This window comes from Narcine bancroftii, chromosome 6 (genome assembly GCF_036971445.1).
Source record: "Narcine bancroftii isolate sNarBan1 chromosome 6, sNarBan1.hap1, whole genome shotgun sequence".
NCBI classification, from domain to species: domain Eukaryota; kingdom Metazoa; phylum Chordata; class Chondrichthyes; order Torpediniformes; family Narcinidae; genus Narcine; species Narcine bancroftii.
In genome coordinates this window covers 24,130,236-24,144,578 of record NC_091474.1, presented here as the reverse complement: position 1 = coordinate 24,144,578, position 14,343 = coordinate 24,130,236, and the positions used below count along the sequence as shown (strand labels likewise).

The window sequence follows — 14,343 nt, the reverse complement described above, 5'->3', positions numbered from 1 at the left end:
ATGTATGTGTTCTTCAGGCAATAGCATTGTGAGTGTATTAACAATAGCATTTATTGTCTTCAGGATGATTCAGTGCAACAGAAATGTCTCATCAATGTCACAACAGCTGCGATTCATTCTGTTACATTTGTGGTGAGTTTAAGGCTCAAAGACACAGCAAGTAACAACACGTATTAAGTAAGAAAGCTTATGAGCTCGACCTCAGTTGTCAAATTGGTGGCCAAGATAAAAGGGCTCCTCATATTTGTTGTGCAGTTAATCTGAAAGCTTGGCTCAGAGGTACACTATGTGATTAAACATTCTAAATTTAATAAAAGTTATTTTAATGCTTCTCCAGCTTCCAAGTGATGCAGCAAATCTTAAATTATCTTTGATTTTGGCTTGAAGTTGTCTATCATAATGCCCAATTTGTTTTCAGGAAGCAAACCTTTTGGGGGGGGGGGGGTTGAAATTGTCTAGTGTGATTTGCATTTTCCCATTTAGTGATACTGCATTGAGTAATTATTTGTGAAGGGACTTTGAATGTATCTAAGAAGCATAGGTTTGAACAGTTAGCTGCAGTCGTGTGTTCCCCATAGTTATCAAGGGTTAATATTGCAATTGATGTTAACCACAGATGGACTGTGATAGGGATTTTATTTCAAGTTCGTCTATTGTCATCTGATAGTACATATAACCTGACAAAACAGTGCATCTCCAGACCATATTGCACAAACATTCAGACACATTACACCCTACACAAAAATGACATAGCGATCCAAAATAAATATATAAAAATAATTTATGGATTTCTAGAATTCTTCAATAGTCTAATGGTCTGTGGGAGACCTTGCCTGACCGATCTGGTTTTTATGCTTCTGTACCTCTTTCTTGAGGATGGTGTCTCAAAGGTGCTGTGGGCTGGATGGTAAGGGTCCTCGAGGATTCTCTGTTTCTCTGTGCCGTCTTTAAGCGCCGCTCCCTGTAGATATATTTTCAATAAGGGGATTTCAAAGGTCCACCCGAATGCAATTCTGTGGAATAATTACATTAACATAATTTAGTTTAATATACTTGGAAATGGTAGCTACACTTCATAGAGTACTTGCTAGCTAGAATGCACTTTGCAATTTCCTGGGAATTGAAATAAAGAAAAGCGGGTTCTTGATGTTACATTTTCAAAAGAGCTTGGTTTTGACTACAGTTTTTCCTGCTGAGTTGCAGGAGTGGAAATAGATTTGTGAATGTGGCTGTATATTTTACTGTTCATATTTTCTGTCTTTTTGTCATGAGGTTTTAAGTAATTCTGCATTGGGATTTTTCTGTCAGTAGTAAATCAGAGTGAATTCCAACAGCACTCATTTTTCAGTTCATGGATGCTGCCTTATGAACAAGTTTAACAGCATTTTCTTTTTTAGCTACTTTCCCTGACATTTCCAAAACATTGAAGTCGGTTTAATCATACTGTAATTATTTATCCATTTTGCTGCCAACTTTCACCCTGATTTGAATAACACTTGGCCCACTTTACTTCCTATGGACGCTGCGAACCTACTGAGTTCTTCTATGATCTGTTTTTCCTACAATCACAGCATCTGCAGACTTTTGTGTTTCACTTAAATATACTTTCTTCATTCCTGTTTCAGCATATTCTGTGCATCTTTTGTTTGAACTCCTGTAACCTGATAGCAGCACAACAAAGTTCACCACTATTATCCCAGATTGTGAATGCAAGAAACTTGAAATAAATCAACATGCTGGAAATACTTGGGTCTCTCTGGAGAGGAAACATCTATGCTGCTCAGTGCTAACAGTCACATTGAACAGAAACAGGCACTTTGGACCATCAAATCCACGCTAACCATGATGTATCCATCCATAATAATTCCATTTACCTACACTTACTTTGTAAGCTATAAGCTTTGGCATGGAAGTTCTCTTCCTGGTGCTTATTTAAATGTTTTGCATTCCAGATTGAGGCCACCTGTGCAAAAGGAGAAATCCACCAATCCTCTAGACTTCATCTGGTCTTAGACACTTCTGCCATGGGAGAAAAATGTCTTTCTTACTATCTACCCTACCAGAATCCCCTTCAGCCTCTTCCGGTGTACAGAAAACAAACCTAGCACATCCTGGCATGTATATTCTGCAATTTCAAGTACAGGAAAACACAGAATGCTGGAGGAATTCAGCAGGCCTCACAGCATCCACAGGAGGTAAAAATGTGTAACTGATATTTTGTACCAGAGTCCTCCTTCACCTCCTATGGATGCTGTAAGATCTGCAGAGTTCCTCCAATATTTCTGTGTTTTTATTACAATCCTATGGCAGAGCAATTCGAACTACATACAAGAGTTGAGCCATGGCCTAACCAATTTTTTTAAAAAGTTGTACCAAAACCTCCTTGCTCTTTATAATCAGCTTTCCTTGTTAATGAAGGCCAGCATCATGATCTACCTGTGCCACCACCTTCAGAGGTCATTGGACTTGAACTCCCTGTCCCTCAGTATTCCTGAGGATTTTAATGGTCATATCCCGCCTCCAGCAATGTGATCTACTGGGTCTTTTGCTCGAAGAGGGCTTAGAAAATCATTGAGGTCCCCTATCAACCTGCATGCAGCATCTTTCAGCTGCTCCCATACAGAAGGAGATCTAGGAGTATCAGAGCCAGAACCTACAGGTGGAGAAACAGTAGCTTCTTGTACAACCAGATGATAATAAACTTGAACCTACCCTTATTAGACTCTCAAATGCTTCAGGCTCAACTGGATTAAATTCTATTTTATAATCTGATCAAAAGATCAGCAACACCATCAATTTTTGACTCGTGTTTCAATTTACTAATCATTCTTCCTACATTGAGAACTGTGAATGTTTTTAAAAAGGTAAGTATCCCAACACCAATCGCTGTGGTACATTGCTGATCACAAGCTTCCAATCAGAAAAGCAACTCTTCACCATCAATTTCTGTCTCTTATTACCAACCAAATTTTGGATCCCAATGAGTTGTAATCTTTTGGACCATTTTCCCCTGTGGTCCCATACTGAAATCGAGGTGAACCTCATCAATATATTGAATGATCTCTTTTAAAAAAAAACTTGAAGTAGACAGATAAACTATCCCAACGAATCTTTGATTAATCTCTGCCTTTTCATTTTCCTGTTTTAATCCTGACAGCATTACATTAGATTAAGGAAACAGATAAAGATAATGTTATGGAAGGCAACCTTTTGGGGGAAGGAGCATATCGCAATGTATAGGACATTTATCATGCTTGTTTTTTTTCCTAAGATATTGTCGAAGGAGGACTGTTGAAACGGCGTGCTTTTGTCTTGGCTTTATGAACATACAAAATCATTTGGTGGGATCTCCACAATAAGTAATGGAATCAAAAGCACATGGAAGCCCTGCATCAGTGGTGGAATAGCTCTCTTCTTCTCACTTTCCTCTATATTCTTACAGCCAAGAAAGCAAGTGATGCTGCTGCTGAGAAACAGCTTCAGAAAAGAAAATATTTCCTCGTCTCGTTTCTCAAATATGTCTCCCCATGTGCTTCACAAATAATTAAATTGGAGGATGGTTGCAGGACAGGAAAGCAGAGTGCCTGTGCCCACTCTCTACTGGAACAATACACTGATTCCACCCTCTGGCCCTTTCTCCATCATCATACATCTCTTTTCACCATGTGTTTGTCCAATTCTTTCCCGATGGTGCCTCCCTCCACCACCTGAGCAGGCAGTGAATTTCAGTGGAAAGACACTATTGATTTCTGGGTGAATTATGTTGGGTTTATGTTGCTGTGGCTTTTTATACGTGAGAGGTGATCTTATTCAACTGTAATAATCTGAGGGGACTGTTAATGGAAGGATATTCTCAACCATAGAGGATATTTTTAGAATCGGGGAGCATAGTTTCAAAGTAAGGCATTGCTCAATTAGAGATGAGAGGATCTTCTAAGAACGCGAGTCTTCAGCATTCTCTTGCCCAGTTAACTATATTCAATTGTAAGACGGATATTTGGGATAATAGTGAGCCATGGGGAACAAGCTCTTGAGTACAAGATTAGAGAAACAAAGGCTGTATGGGTAACTATTGCTCAATTTCCCATTTTCTCAGAAACCAAGTGATTTACTAAGCCATCTCAAAAGACAGATAAAAGTGGATCACAAGGATAGATCTGGAATAAACCCAAAAAGTGCTGCAAATGTTCAAACCAGACAGTATCTGTCACTATCAAGTCAGGTTTATTGTCACTTGGTTCCACAAGCACAACCTGTCATAACACACATTCTTCTTTGGCTTGGCTTCGCGGATGAAGATTAATGGAGGGGTAATGTCCACGTCAGCTGCAGGCTCGTTTGTGGCTGACAAGTCCGATGTGGGACAGGCAGACACGGTTGCAGCGGTTGCAAGGGAAAATTGGTTGGTTGGGGTTGGGTGTTGGGTTTTTCCTCCTTTGTCTTTTGTCAGTGAGGTGGGCTCTGCGGTCTTCTTCAAAGGAGGTTGCTGCCCGCCGAACTGTGATGCGCCAAGATGCACGGTTTGAGGCGATATCAGCCCACTGGCGGTGGTCAATGTGGCAGGCACCAAAAGCTTTCTTTAGGCAGTCCTTGTACCTCTTCTTTGGTGCACCTCTATCTCGGTGGCCAGTGGAGAGCTCGCCATATAACACGATCTTGGGAAGGCGATGGTCCTCCATTCTAGAGATGTGATCTACCCAGTGCAGTTGGATCTTCAGCAGCGTGGATTTGATGCTGTCGGCTTCTGCCATTTCGAGTACTTCGATGTTGGTGATGAAGTCGCTCCAATGAATGTTGAGGATGGAGCGGAGACAACGCTGGTGGAAGCGTTCTAGGAGCTGTAGGTGATGCCGGTAGAGGACCCATGATTCGGAGCCGAACAGGAATGTAGGAATGACAACGGCTCTGTATATGCTAATCTTTGCGAGGTTTTTCAGTTGGTTGTTTTTCCAGACTTTTGTGTAGTCTTCCAAAGGCGCTATTTGCCTTGGCAAGTCTGTTGTCTATCTCGTTGACGATCCTTGCATCCGATGAAATGGTGCAGCCGAGATAGGTAAACTGGTTGACCGTTTTGAGTTTTGTGTGCCCGATGGAGATGTGGGGGGGCTGGTAGTCATGGTGGGGAGCTGGCTGATGGAGGACCTCAGTTTTCTTCAGGCTGACTTCCAGGCCAGACATTTTGGCAGTTTCCGCAAAACAGGACGTCACGCGCTGAAGAGCTGGCTCTGAATGGGCAACTAAAGCGGCATCCTCTGCAAAGAGTAGTTCACGGACAAGTTTCTCTTGTGTCTTGGTGTGAGCTTGCAGGCGCCTCAGATTGAAGAGACTGCCATCCGTGCGGTACCGGATGTAAACAGCGTCTTCATTGTTGAGGTCTTTCATGGTTTGTTTCAGCATCGTGCTGAAGAAGATTGAAAAGAGGGTTGGTGCCAGAACACAGCCTTGCTTCACGCCATTGTTAATGGAGAAGGGTTCAGAGAGCTCATTGCTGTATCTGACCCGACCTTGTTGGTTCCCCTAGTTAACCAGCAAAGAAAGAATCAATTCACCTGCTCGCCTGATGCGGAAGAAGTTGTTGGTTCCCAAATGGCAACAAGGTATGAGTGTCGTGAGCGCGGGGCCAATCAGCACACCAAGAAGGCCGGCCAGTTTCGGTGACGTCGGCCGACCAATGGCGCGGCGGCAGGGGCGGGACTCGGTGGGGAAGCCGGATCACGTGAGCTGGTGCTGGAAGATGGCGGCGGCGGAGGGTGGGAGTTGGTGGGTGTGAGCGGTGACGGAGCGCGAGAGCATCGGCAGGAGGTGGACGCCGACCGCCCCGTGGACCTCGGAAGGCGGCGGAAAGTCGCCCCATCGGTCCGGGTAAATTTCGCTGTCGTTCGCCCTTGTGTTTGCGTCGCGGTGCGCGGCGGGGAACGGGACCTGTTGGTGAGGCGGGCGGCCGGGTCGGGGTGGGAGGGGGGGGGTGTTCATCGACGGGCAGTGGCTTGGTTGGCGACCAGCTCTCCCTCTCCTGTCTCGTCCTCTGCCCTGGGCCTTTCCCCTCTGCCAAATGTTTCCCCACAGGCCGGGCAACTTGCTGTGACGTTGCTGTCGGCCTGGCATTTCCCCCGTCCGGCTTGTTTATTGCTCATGGAGAAATGTGGGCAAGTTTCCGATCAACTTTTGGCACTGGTTACCAACCCTTTAATCGAGTAATAAGGGCAGGATCTGCACCAGTCGCTCTCTTTCCACGCATCCCACTCCCTCATTGGTGAAAGCAATCTAATGTATTGTTTTCATGCCTTTTGGAGGTTTCGCAGCCTCAGATTCGTTTTGGCACAAGGGAAGCAAACTTGTCCCCCTTTGCCCGCATATAGTTTTCTATCCTGATACTTTTTTGAAAACTCTTTCATCACTTCTGCAGAGTTCCAGATCATAACTTTGATGAAGGGCTAAGCCCGAAACGTTGTTTAACTTTGTTATATTAAGTACACTGTTTGACCTGCTGAATTTTCCAGCATTGTGCTTTTACTACAGATCATAAACAGTTGTCTTAAAGTTTTTTTTCTCTATTAAAACTCCTCTCCCCACGAGTTGAACCATGCACTTTTGGAACAGCTTTTTATGGTTCGCCTTATGAACCTGTCTACACTTTATCTTCTAACAAAAATAACCTTGGTTTCTTTAGCATAAATCCTTGCAATTACAATCGTTTCATTCCTGAAACAGATCTTGAAAATAATTTCATTTTGAAAATGTTTAATGTGTCATGTATGAAAGCTTGTGATTTAAGACAAGGATTCTTATCATGTCGAAAGTCAAATTTTATCTGATTATACTTCTAAGATATTGTTGGACATTATGTTACAATTATCATTATGCCACTACAAATTTAAAAAAAAATGTATTTCACATTAAAATGGAACAGAACTGTGCTGACCTTAAAATAGTTGGTTCATGTTAGATTAGCTATTTCTACTTGTGGATAACAAGGATAAATATTTATGTTCCTAGTCTTATTACTAGTTTTGCTTTACAATAAGGAAGCAGAAAATATGCATTTGATTAGAACCTGTTCCGTTTTCAGAATATCTGAAAATGTGTTTAAGCCTTCTGAATTGAGGAGTCCAGTTTGTAGGCAAATGCATCCGTTGGAAGATTCCACCATAACAAATGAGAGGATCAGTTTTGGTTGCATTTTGAGAGAACATGCATAAATCACAGAAAACTACCAACTGTTTTGACAGAACATGTAACAGAGGTACATTGTTTATATCATCCTTGTTTGCTGAAATTTCTTTACTGAAGCAAGGTTGTATTTTTAAATTATTAAATAAAAAAGATTTTAAACTTTCATTTCTGGTAGAAACCATATTCTCACCTTAAATTGTCATGTAGATCAGTGGATTCAAATGTTGTCCTGAACTGTAACAATTCAATATCCATGAAACCTCAACAAGCTATTGACTATTGTTAGCGGTGCGGTACATGCAAGTAAAAAAGTACCCTTTGTATTAATGTTCATTTTAAGGTCTTTTAAATGATAGCTCTTGTACTGATGAGTGTTTACAGTTGTCTTAAACATTTTTCCACCAACAAACTAATCAGTGTGCATCTGAAAATCAAAAAAAAATGTAGATACTGATCTGAAACAAAACCAGAAAATACTAGAAGCACTCAGCAGGTTTAGCAACATCTGTGGGGGGGAAAAGAAGTGCTTAAGTTTCAGGGTGAGGACTTTCAGAAGTGGGAAAAAGAGAAATTGGACTAAAGTTGCAGAGATGTGAGACGGATGGGTCAGACAAAGGGAATATTGCAAAGGGTTAAGGATATGTTATTGTGGGGATGAGTTGTCAATCGAGCAGTTAAAGGATGATGAAGAATTGTAATGTGCTGCAAATAAGAATCAGAATTTATTGTCATGAACGTCACAAAATTCATTGTTTTGTAGCAGTGTCAGAGTGCAAACTATATAAATCACCATACAACAATAAATAAAAATAGTACACAAAAAGTCTTTGGTTCATTGATCATTCAGGAATCTGATGGCAGCGGGGAAGAAGCTGTCCTTGTGCCACTGAGTGCTCATCTTCAGGCTTCTGTACCTTTTTTCTGATGGAAGTAGAGTGAAGAGGGTGGGGGTCCCTGAGGATGGAGGGTATTTTCTCAAAGTGCCACCTCTTTTAAATGTCCTCGATACAGTGAAGACTGGTACCTGTGATATTGCAAGCTGAATTAACAACTCCATACCAGACAGTGATGCAACTAGCCAGTGTGCTCGCCACTGTAGAAATTTTCAAGTCTTTGGTAATGTACCGAATCTACTCAAACTCCTCACAATGTATAGCCACTGGCGAGCCTTTTTCATGATTGCATTGAGATAGAGGCCCCAGGACAGATCATCGGAGATGTTGACACTCAGAATTTTTTGACCCTTTCCACTGCTGACCCCTCAATGAGGATTTGTTCCTGTTCTCCTGGCAACCTCCTGAAGTCCACCTAGGATATATTAACAGAGATGAGGAAGAAACTCAATCAGTATCATAGGCCAACAACTAAAGTGAGCTATTGGAAATTGAAGAATTTCGTATTAAGTCTAGAGGCTGTAATGTGCCCAGATTTTCTAAATGAAAATCAATATGAAAAATTAATAATTTGTTTGCAGACATCTGCACTGTTTGCATATGAGGTAAAACACTAAGTAATATAAATTATAGCTTGTTAGAATCCTAGTATTTCTCTTGCAGTTGAGGTAAGGATGTTTGCATTACTCAAAAGACTGTTTTGCCTCTGGTAAAATTAATTTCACATTGACAATTGTTAACCAGTAATAATGATTAACTGCCTTAAAGTTTTCCCTGGTCTATCTTTTTCTGGAATTACTGTCCTATCCTGATGTTACATTTCATCAAACCAAATCTGATGAAATTGGAGAGCAGTCCTCAGGAAGAAGTAGATTTTGTTCAGCCAGGTTTTACTTGTGTTTTGTTGTTAATAGTACACCAATCAACACATGATTGTTAATCTTCTCATAGCTTCATTGAATTTTAAAATATACATTTCCTTTGTTTTTCCTCACTATCTGGTGTCATAATAAAGTAACAGCACCAACTCCAGACTACAAAGCTTAATATATCATGAGGCTTTTTACAAGGTGTTGGTCAGACCACATTTGGAGTATTGTGACCAGTTTTGGGCCCCATATCTAAGGAAGGATGTGCTGGCATTGGAGGGTGTTCAGAATGACCCTGGGATGAGATGGTTAATGCATGAAGAGTGTTTGATGACCCTGGAGTTTAGAAGGATGAGGGATCTTTTTAAAAAAAAACTGAATATTAATCGGGTTGGATAGAGTGGATATGGAGAAGATATTTCCAGTGCTGGGAGTGGGTTAATTATGTGTATTTGGCATCACAGCCTATTTGTCTAAATTTAAATCACCATAGAAACAGGCCCTTTGACCCATCATGTTTATGCAGACGTGAATTACACCTGCCTGCCAACTTCCGTCTTTATCTGTTACCAATTTCACAGAACTAAGTATGGCCCCTCAAAAACTCTACCTGGGACTCCAACATTCACTGTGCATTCCCTGCCCTGGTTCAAATTCCCGTAATGCAATATTTTATTCAGAGTTAAATTCCATCTGCTGTTCCTTTGTCCTTTTTCATAGTTTTTTTAATTTATATTTTTTTTTAATTTTTCACACTATGAACCATATCAACCAAAATATGTACAAATGTTTCTCATTAAATTTACACAGTGGTCTTTTCTCCCCTTTCCCCCCCCTCCCTTCCCTCCCTCCCCTCTACCCCCCCTTCCAAAACCCATAAATATTCAACATATACAATACAATAAAACCATAAAACAATATTTTCACACAAAGGAAAATAAACAAGAAAAATGCATCATCTATTTATTACACACTGAATCTAGTCATTTTGTCGTCTTATCATTTTCATTCTCATTTTAGGGGATGGAGGTTGTAGGCAAGTTCTCTCTGATATGTTCCATGTATGGTTCCCAAGTTTGTTCAAACATTGTGACTTTATCTTTTAAATTGTATGTTATTTTTTCCAATGGAATACATTTATTCATTTCCATGTACCATTGCTGTATTCTCATTCTCTCTTCCATTTTCCAAGTTGACATTATACATATTTTTGCTATCGCTAAGGCTATCATAATGATTTTTTTTTTTGCAATTTGAGGCCTAATTCTCTACTTGTGTTACTTAAAAGAAATATCTCTGGTTTTTTTGGTATGTTGTTTTTTGTAATTTTATTTAGTATCTGATTTAATTCTTCCCAAAATGTATTCACTTTCGTACATGCCCGAGTTGCATGTAATGTTGTTCCCATTTCCTCCTTACAGCAAAAACATCTATCCGATAATGTTGAATCCCATTTTTTTTAATTTTTGAGGAGTAATATATACCCTGTGAAACTAATTATACTGTATCATGCGTAACCTTGTGTTTATTGTATTCTTCCTAGTTCCAAAACATAACTTTTCCCATTTTTCATTTTTTATCTTTATTTTTAGATCGTTTTCCCACTTCTGCTTAGGTTTATAGTTTATTTCATTTTCCCTGTAGCTTAATGTACATGTTGGTTATAAATCTTTTAATTATTATTGTGTCTGTAGTCACTTATTCAAAGCTGCTTCCTTCAAGTAATCTCAAGCTGTTTCCCAATTTATCCTTTAAATAAGCTTTCAGTTGATGATATGCAAACATTGTACCATGAGTTATTCCATATTTGTACTTCAACTGTTCAAATGTTAATAAATTATTTCCCATAAAACAGTTTTCTATTCTTTTGATTCCTTTTCTCTCCCATTCTCTAAAGGAAAGGTTGTCTATTGTAAAAGGGATTAGTGGATTTTGCGTCAATAATAATTTTGGTATTTGATAATTCATTTTTTTTACTTTCTAAGTGGATCTTCTTTCATGTATTAAGTAAATGATGCAATACTGGTGAGTTTCATTAATCTCTGTTGAATTATATGTAATTTGTTTGCCCTTTTTCCTTGACACCAGTATCGTTCTTTTAGCTTGTTCTGTTTTAAGTTGCCAGGCTAATATTTTGGGTTTTTTTTCTCCCAGTTCATAATACTTTTGCTTTGTTTTCATTATGTTCTTCTCCACCTTGTAAGTTTGTAATGTTTTGTATTTAATTTTTTTGTCCGCCAATTCTCTCCTTTTCGTTATATCATCCCATTTTACTAGTTCCTTTTCTGTACTTACTATCTCCCTTTCCAACTGCTCTATTTCTCGATTGTAATCCTTCTTCATCTTAGTCACATAACTTATTATCTGCCCTCTAATGAAGGCTTTCATTACATCCCATAATATAAATTTGTCTTTCACTGATCCTGTGTTTATTTCAAAATATGTTTTAATTTGGCATTCAATAAACTCCCTAAATTTCTGTCTTTTAAGTAGCTTGGAGTTTAACCTCCATCTATATGTTCTTGGTGGGATGTCCTCTAGTTCTATTGCTAATAACAGGGGTGAATGATCAGATAGTAGTCTAGCTTTATACTCAGTTTTCCTAACTCTCCCTTGAATATGGGCCTACAACAAAAACATATCAATCCTTGAGTAAGTTTTGTGCCTACTCGAATAATATGAAAATTCCTTCTCTCTTGGGTGATGCCTCCTCCATTTCCTGCATTGATTTAACCATAAATTTGGCTACTTTATTCTATTGTCTTTTGTCCAATTTTATCCAACATTCGGTCCAAATCAAGGTTAAAATCCCCTTCTATCAATATATTTCCTTGTGTGTCTACAATCTTCAAAAAAAAATCCTGCAAAAACTTTTGATCCTCTTCATTAGGTGCATATATATTGAGCAAATTCTGAGTATATCTGACACTTTATCATTCCATTGCTCCCTGCCGGATCTATTATTTCCTTCTCTATTTTGATTGGTACATTTTTGTTAACTAGTATGTCTACACCTCTAGCTTTTGAATTCTCGGATGCTGCCATTACGTGTCCTCCCCAGTCTCTCTTTAGTTTATGTTCGCTTCAGTTAGATGCATTTCCTGCACAAATGCTATATCTATTTTTTTTCTCCTTCAATAAATTTAGTAGCCTCTTTTAATTTGGTTATATATTCCATTAATGTTTATAGTCATATTGTTCAACATGGCCATCTTATATCTTGCATACACCTCTTTTCCACCTCTTCGCCACCTCCATCCCCCATTTCCCCATTTTCATCTCTTAATTTTCTCTTATTACACTTAATGTACGACAACATATTTAAGACATAAAGTACCCTTGCAATTGTCCATTTTCATAGTTGATTGCTATTGTGTCAGAGTAGATAGATAGGTTTTTGGGAGATAAATTGGGAAAAGTATTTTAGAGTAGGTTACATACAAACACTTTAAAACAGATTTTATTTGAAATACTGGAGCTCTGCTAATGCTAGACATTTCGGCTCCAGCAGAGAGAGTCGAACAATCTTTCAGAGAGAGAAAGATCATTCTACAGTGTTACAGCCATCAGAGGCAACTTGGACTGGGACAGGACAAGCTGGCAAGCTTGTGGAAAGCCCCATTTTGAAGAATGCCTGGTCAAAGCCCAGAGGTTCATGCCAGAGGAGAGGACTGGCTATCTAATATTTCACTTGGAATAAGAAAAACAAAAAAGGAACTCAGTGTTGACCTGAAAGAAAGAGGTTATCATCTGAGAACCCTGAAGGGGAAAGTTTCATCAGCATGTCACTGGAGTGGCTGATTAAAAAGGAATCAGTTGTGGATGTCCTGGAACAACAAATCTCTCTCTCTGAAAACCGACAAGAAACTTCCTGAGTGGTTACCATTTACCTGTCAAGCACCAAAGCCTGTTGAACTTTATAAATGTTAAATTCTGTGCACAGCATAAGAATTGCCTGCAACCAGTGAACTTGGAGGAATGAGAAGTGAGATTGGACTGTGAACCAAGAACTTTTCTAAACTTACACACACATTAGATACATGCGGTTAGAATTAGAAGGGGGTTAAGTAAGTCAATAGTGATAAGTTAAAGTTTGATTCTATTTTCATGTTTAAAGATAATTAAAAGCAATTTTTGTTTAAATTTGTCTTGGTGAATATCTATTGCTGCTGGGTTTTGGGGCCCTCTGGGCTCGTAACACTATTCAATTATAACCTTGTTCAAATTCCTTCACTTTCCACCGCACCATCAATGTTTGTGCCATCTGCAAACCTGCTAATCATTCCACTTGCATTCTGTCCAAAGTTATTAATATACACACCGAACCATAGATCAGTCAGCACTGATCCAAGCAGCACAACACTGATCACACACCTTCATTCTGGGAAAAAACCCAACCCTCTACTTCTATTACATCCAGCAAGCCAATTTTCTAACCAATAGACTGGCTCACCATAAATCTCTTGTGATCTAACCTTCCTGAACAATCTACATATGGTCCCTTGTCCAAATCCTTGTTAAAGTCTACAGAGACAGCATTTACCATCTTTCCCTCCTAAATCTTTTTTAATTTAAAAAATATTAGATATACAGCATGGTCAATTTTGGCCCACAAGTCTGTGCTGCCCAATTTACACCCCACTAACCTACGTCCCTGGTACGTTTTTCAATGGTGGGAGGAAACTGGAGCCCTCAGGGAAAACCGACAGAGACACAGGGAGAACATACAAACAGCGCAGGACCCTGATCTGGTCCCAATCGCTGGGTGCTGTAAAGGTGTGCTAACAGCTACGCCTACCATGCTGCCCTTGGTTTATTTTTCAAAAAACTCATTTGAATTCCTGAGACATGACTATTCCTAATCAGCCATTGTCTTTCTAAATTCAGGTAGATCTTTCCTCTCTGAATCCCTTCCATTATTTTCCCACCACTGATGCAAGACTCACTGACCTGTTGTAGCTTATCCCTACTTCCCTTTGTCCGTAAATTTTTTATAAATTGTATTAGCTAAATGCCAGTTTTTCAGTATCTTCAAAAATCTGGCTCTCCTATTTATGCCTCTAGTAATTGAATACCTCTATCAAGTGACCTTTTGGTCACATGACCAAAACAGATCCAACCTGGGTTTATGAGCACTTTCTCACTCCAGAAAGGATTGTATCCTTGAAATGTGCTTCAGTGTATATTGGTACACTTCACTGCTTTGATGTTCATTTAATACATAATTTATTGTATTATCAAGGTATAGGTGAGGGCCATTTGGGCTGTTGAGTCTGTGTCATCTACTTCTGGAGTTGTCCCATTCCCCCACTCTTTTTTCATATTCATGCTAATTATTTTTATTCTAGTTTACTTCTGATAGCTTTGTTTGTCTTCAAAAGCAGTGAATTCCACTTTATGATCCACCT

The 14,343-nt window shown here is 39.4% G+C and overlaps 2 protein-coding genes across 12 annotated transcripts in view; one reads left to right on the top strand and one right to left on the bottom strand.

Moving 5' to 3' along the window:
• Positions 1–7,477, bottom strand: part of LOC138735831 (uncharacterized) — a 34,139-nt gene extending 26,662 nt beyond the window's left edge. For 2 of the 5 annotated variants that reach the window (XM_069884320.1, XM_069884321.1), the window contains exons 1-2: positions 5,550–6,042; positions 864–1,013 (exon numbers count right to left, since the gene is read on the bottom strand). In XM_069884320.1, the coding sequence (XP_069740421.1) occupies positions 864–1,013; positions 5,550–5,854 (455 nt within the window). In that variant the 5' untranslated portion in view covers positions 5,855–6,042. Of the gene's footprint in view, positions 1–763; positions 6,043–7,363 lie in introns of those variants that run through there. The other 3 variants (XR_011339959.1, XR_011339958.1, XR_011339960.1) reach the window with 3 other exon arrangements.
• The window catches only part of LOC138735828 (E3 ubiquitin-protein ligase Itchy-like), a 110,090-nt gene continuing 101,457 nt past the window's right edge, over positions 5,711–14,343 (top strand). For 5 of the 7 annotated variants that reach the window (XR_011339957.1, XM_069884312.1, XM_069884314.1 and 2 more), the window contains exon 1: positions 5,711–5,862. The gene's annotated coding sequence lies outside the window, so the exon portion shown is untranslated. Of the gene's footprint in view, positions 5,863–7,069; positions 7,244–14,343 lie in introns of all 7 variants that reach the window. The other 2 variants (XM_069884311.1, XM_069884313.1) reach the window with 2 other exon arrangements.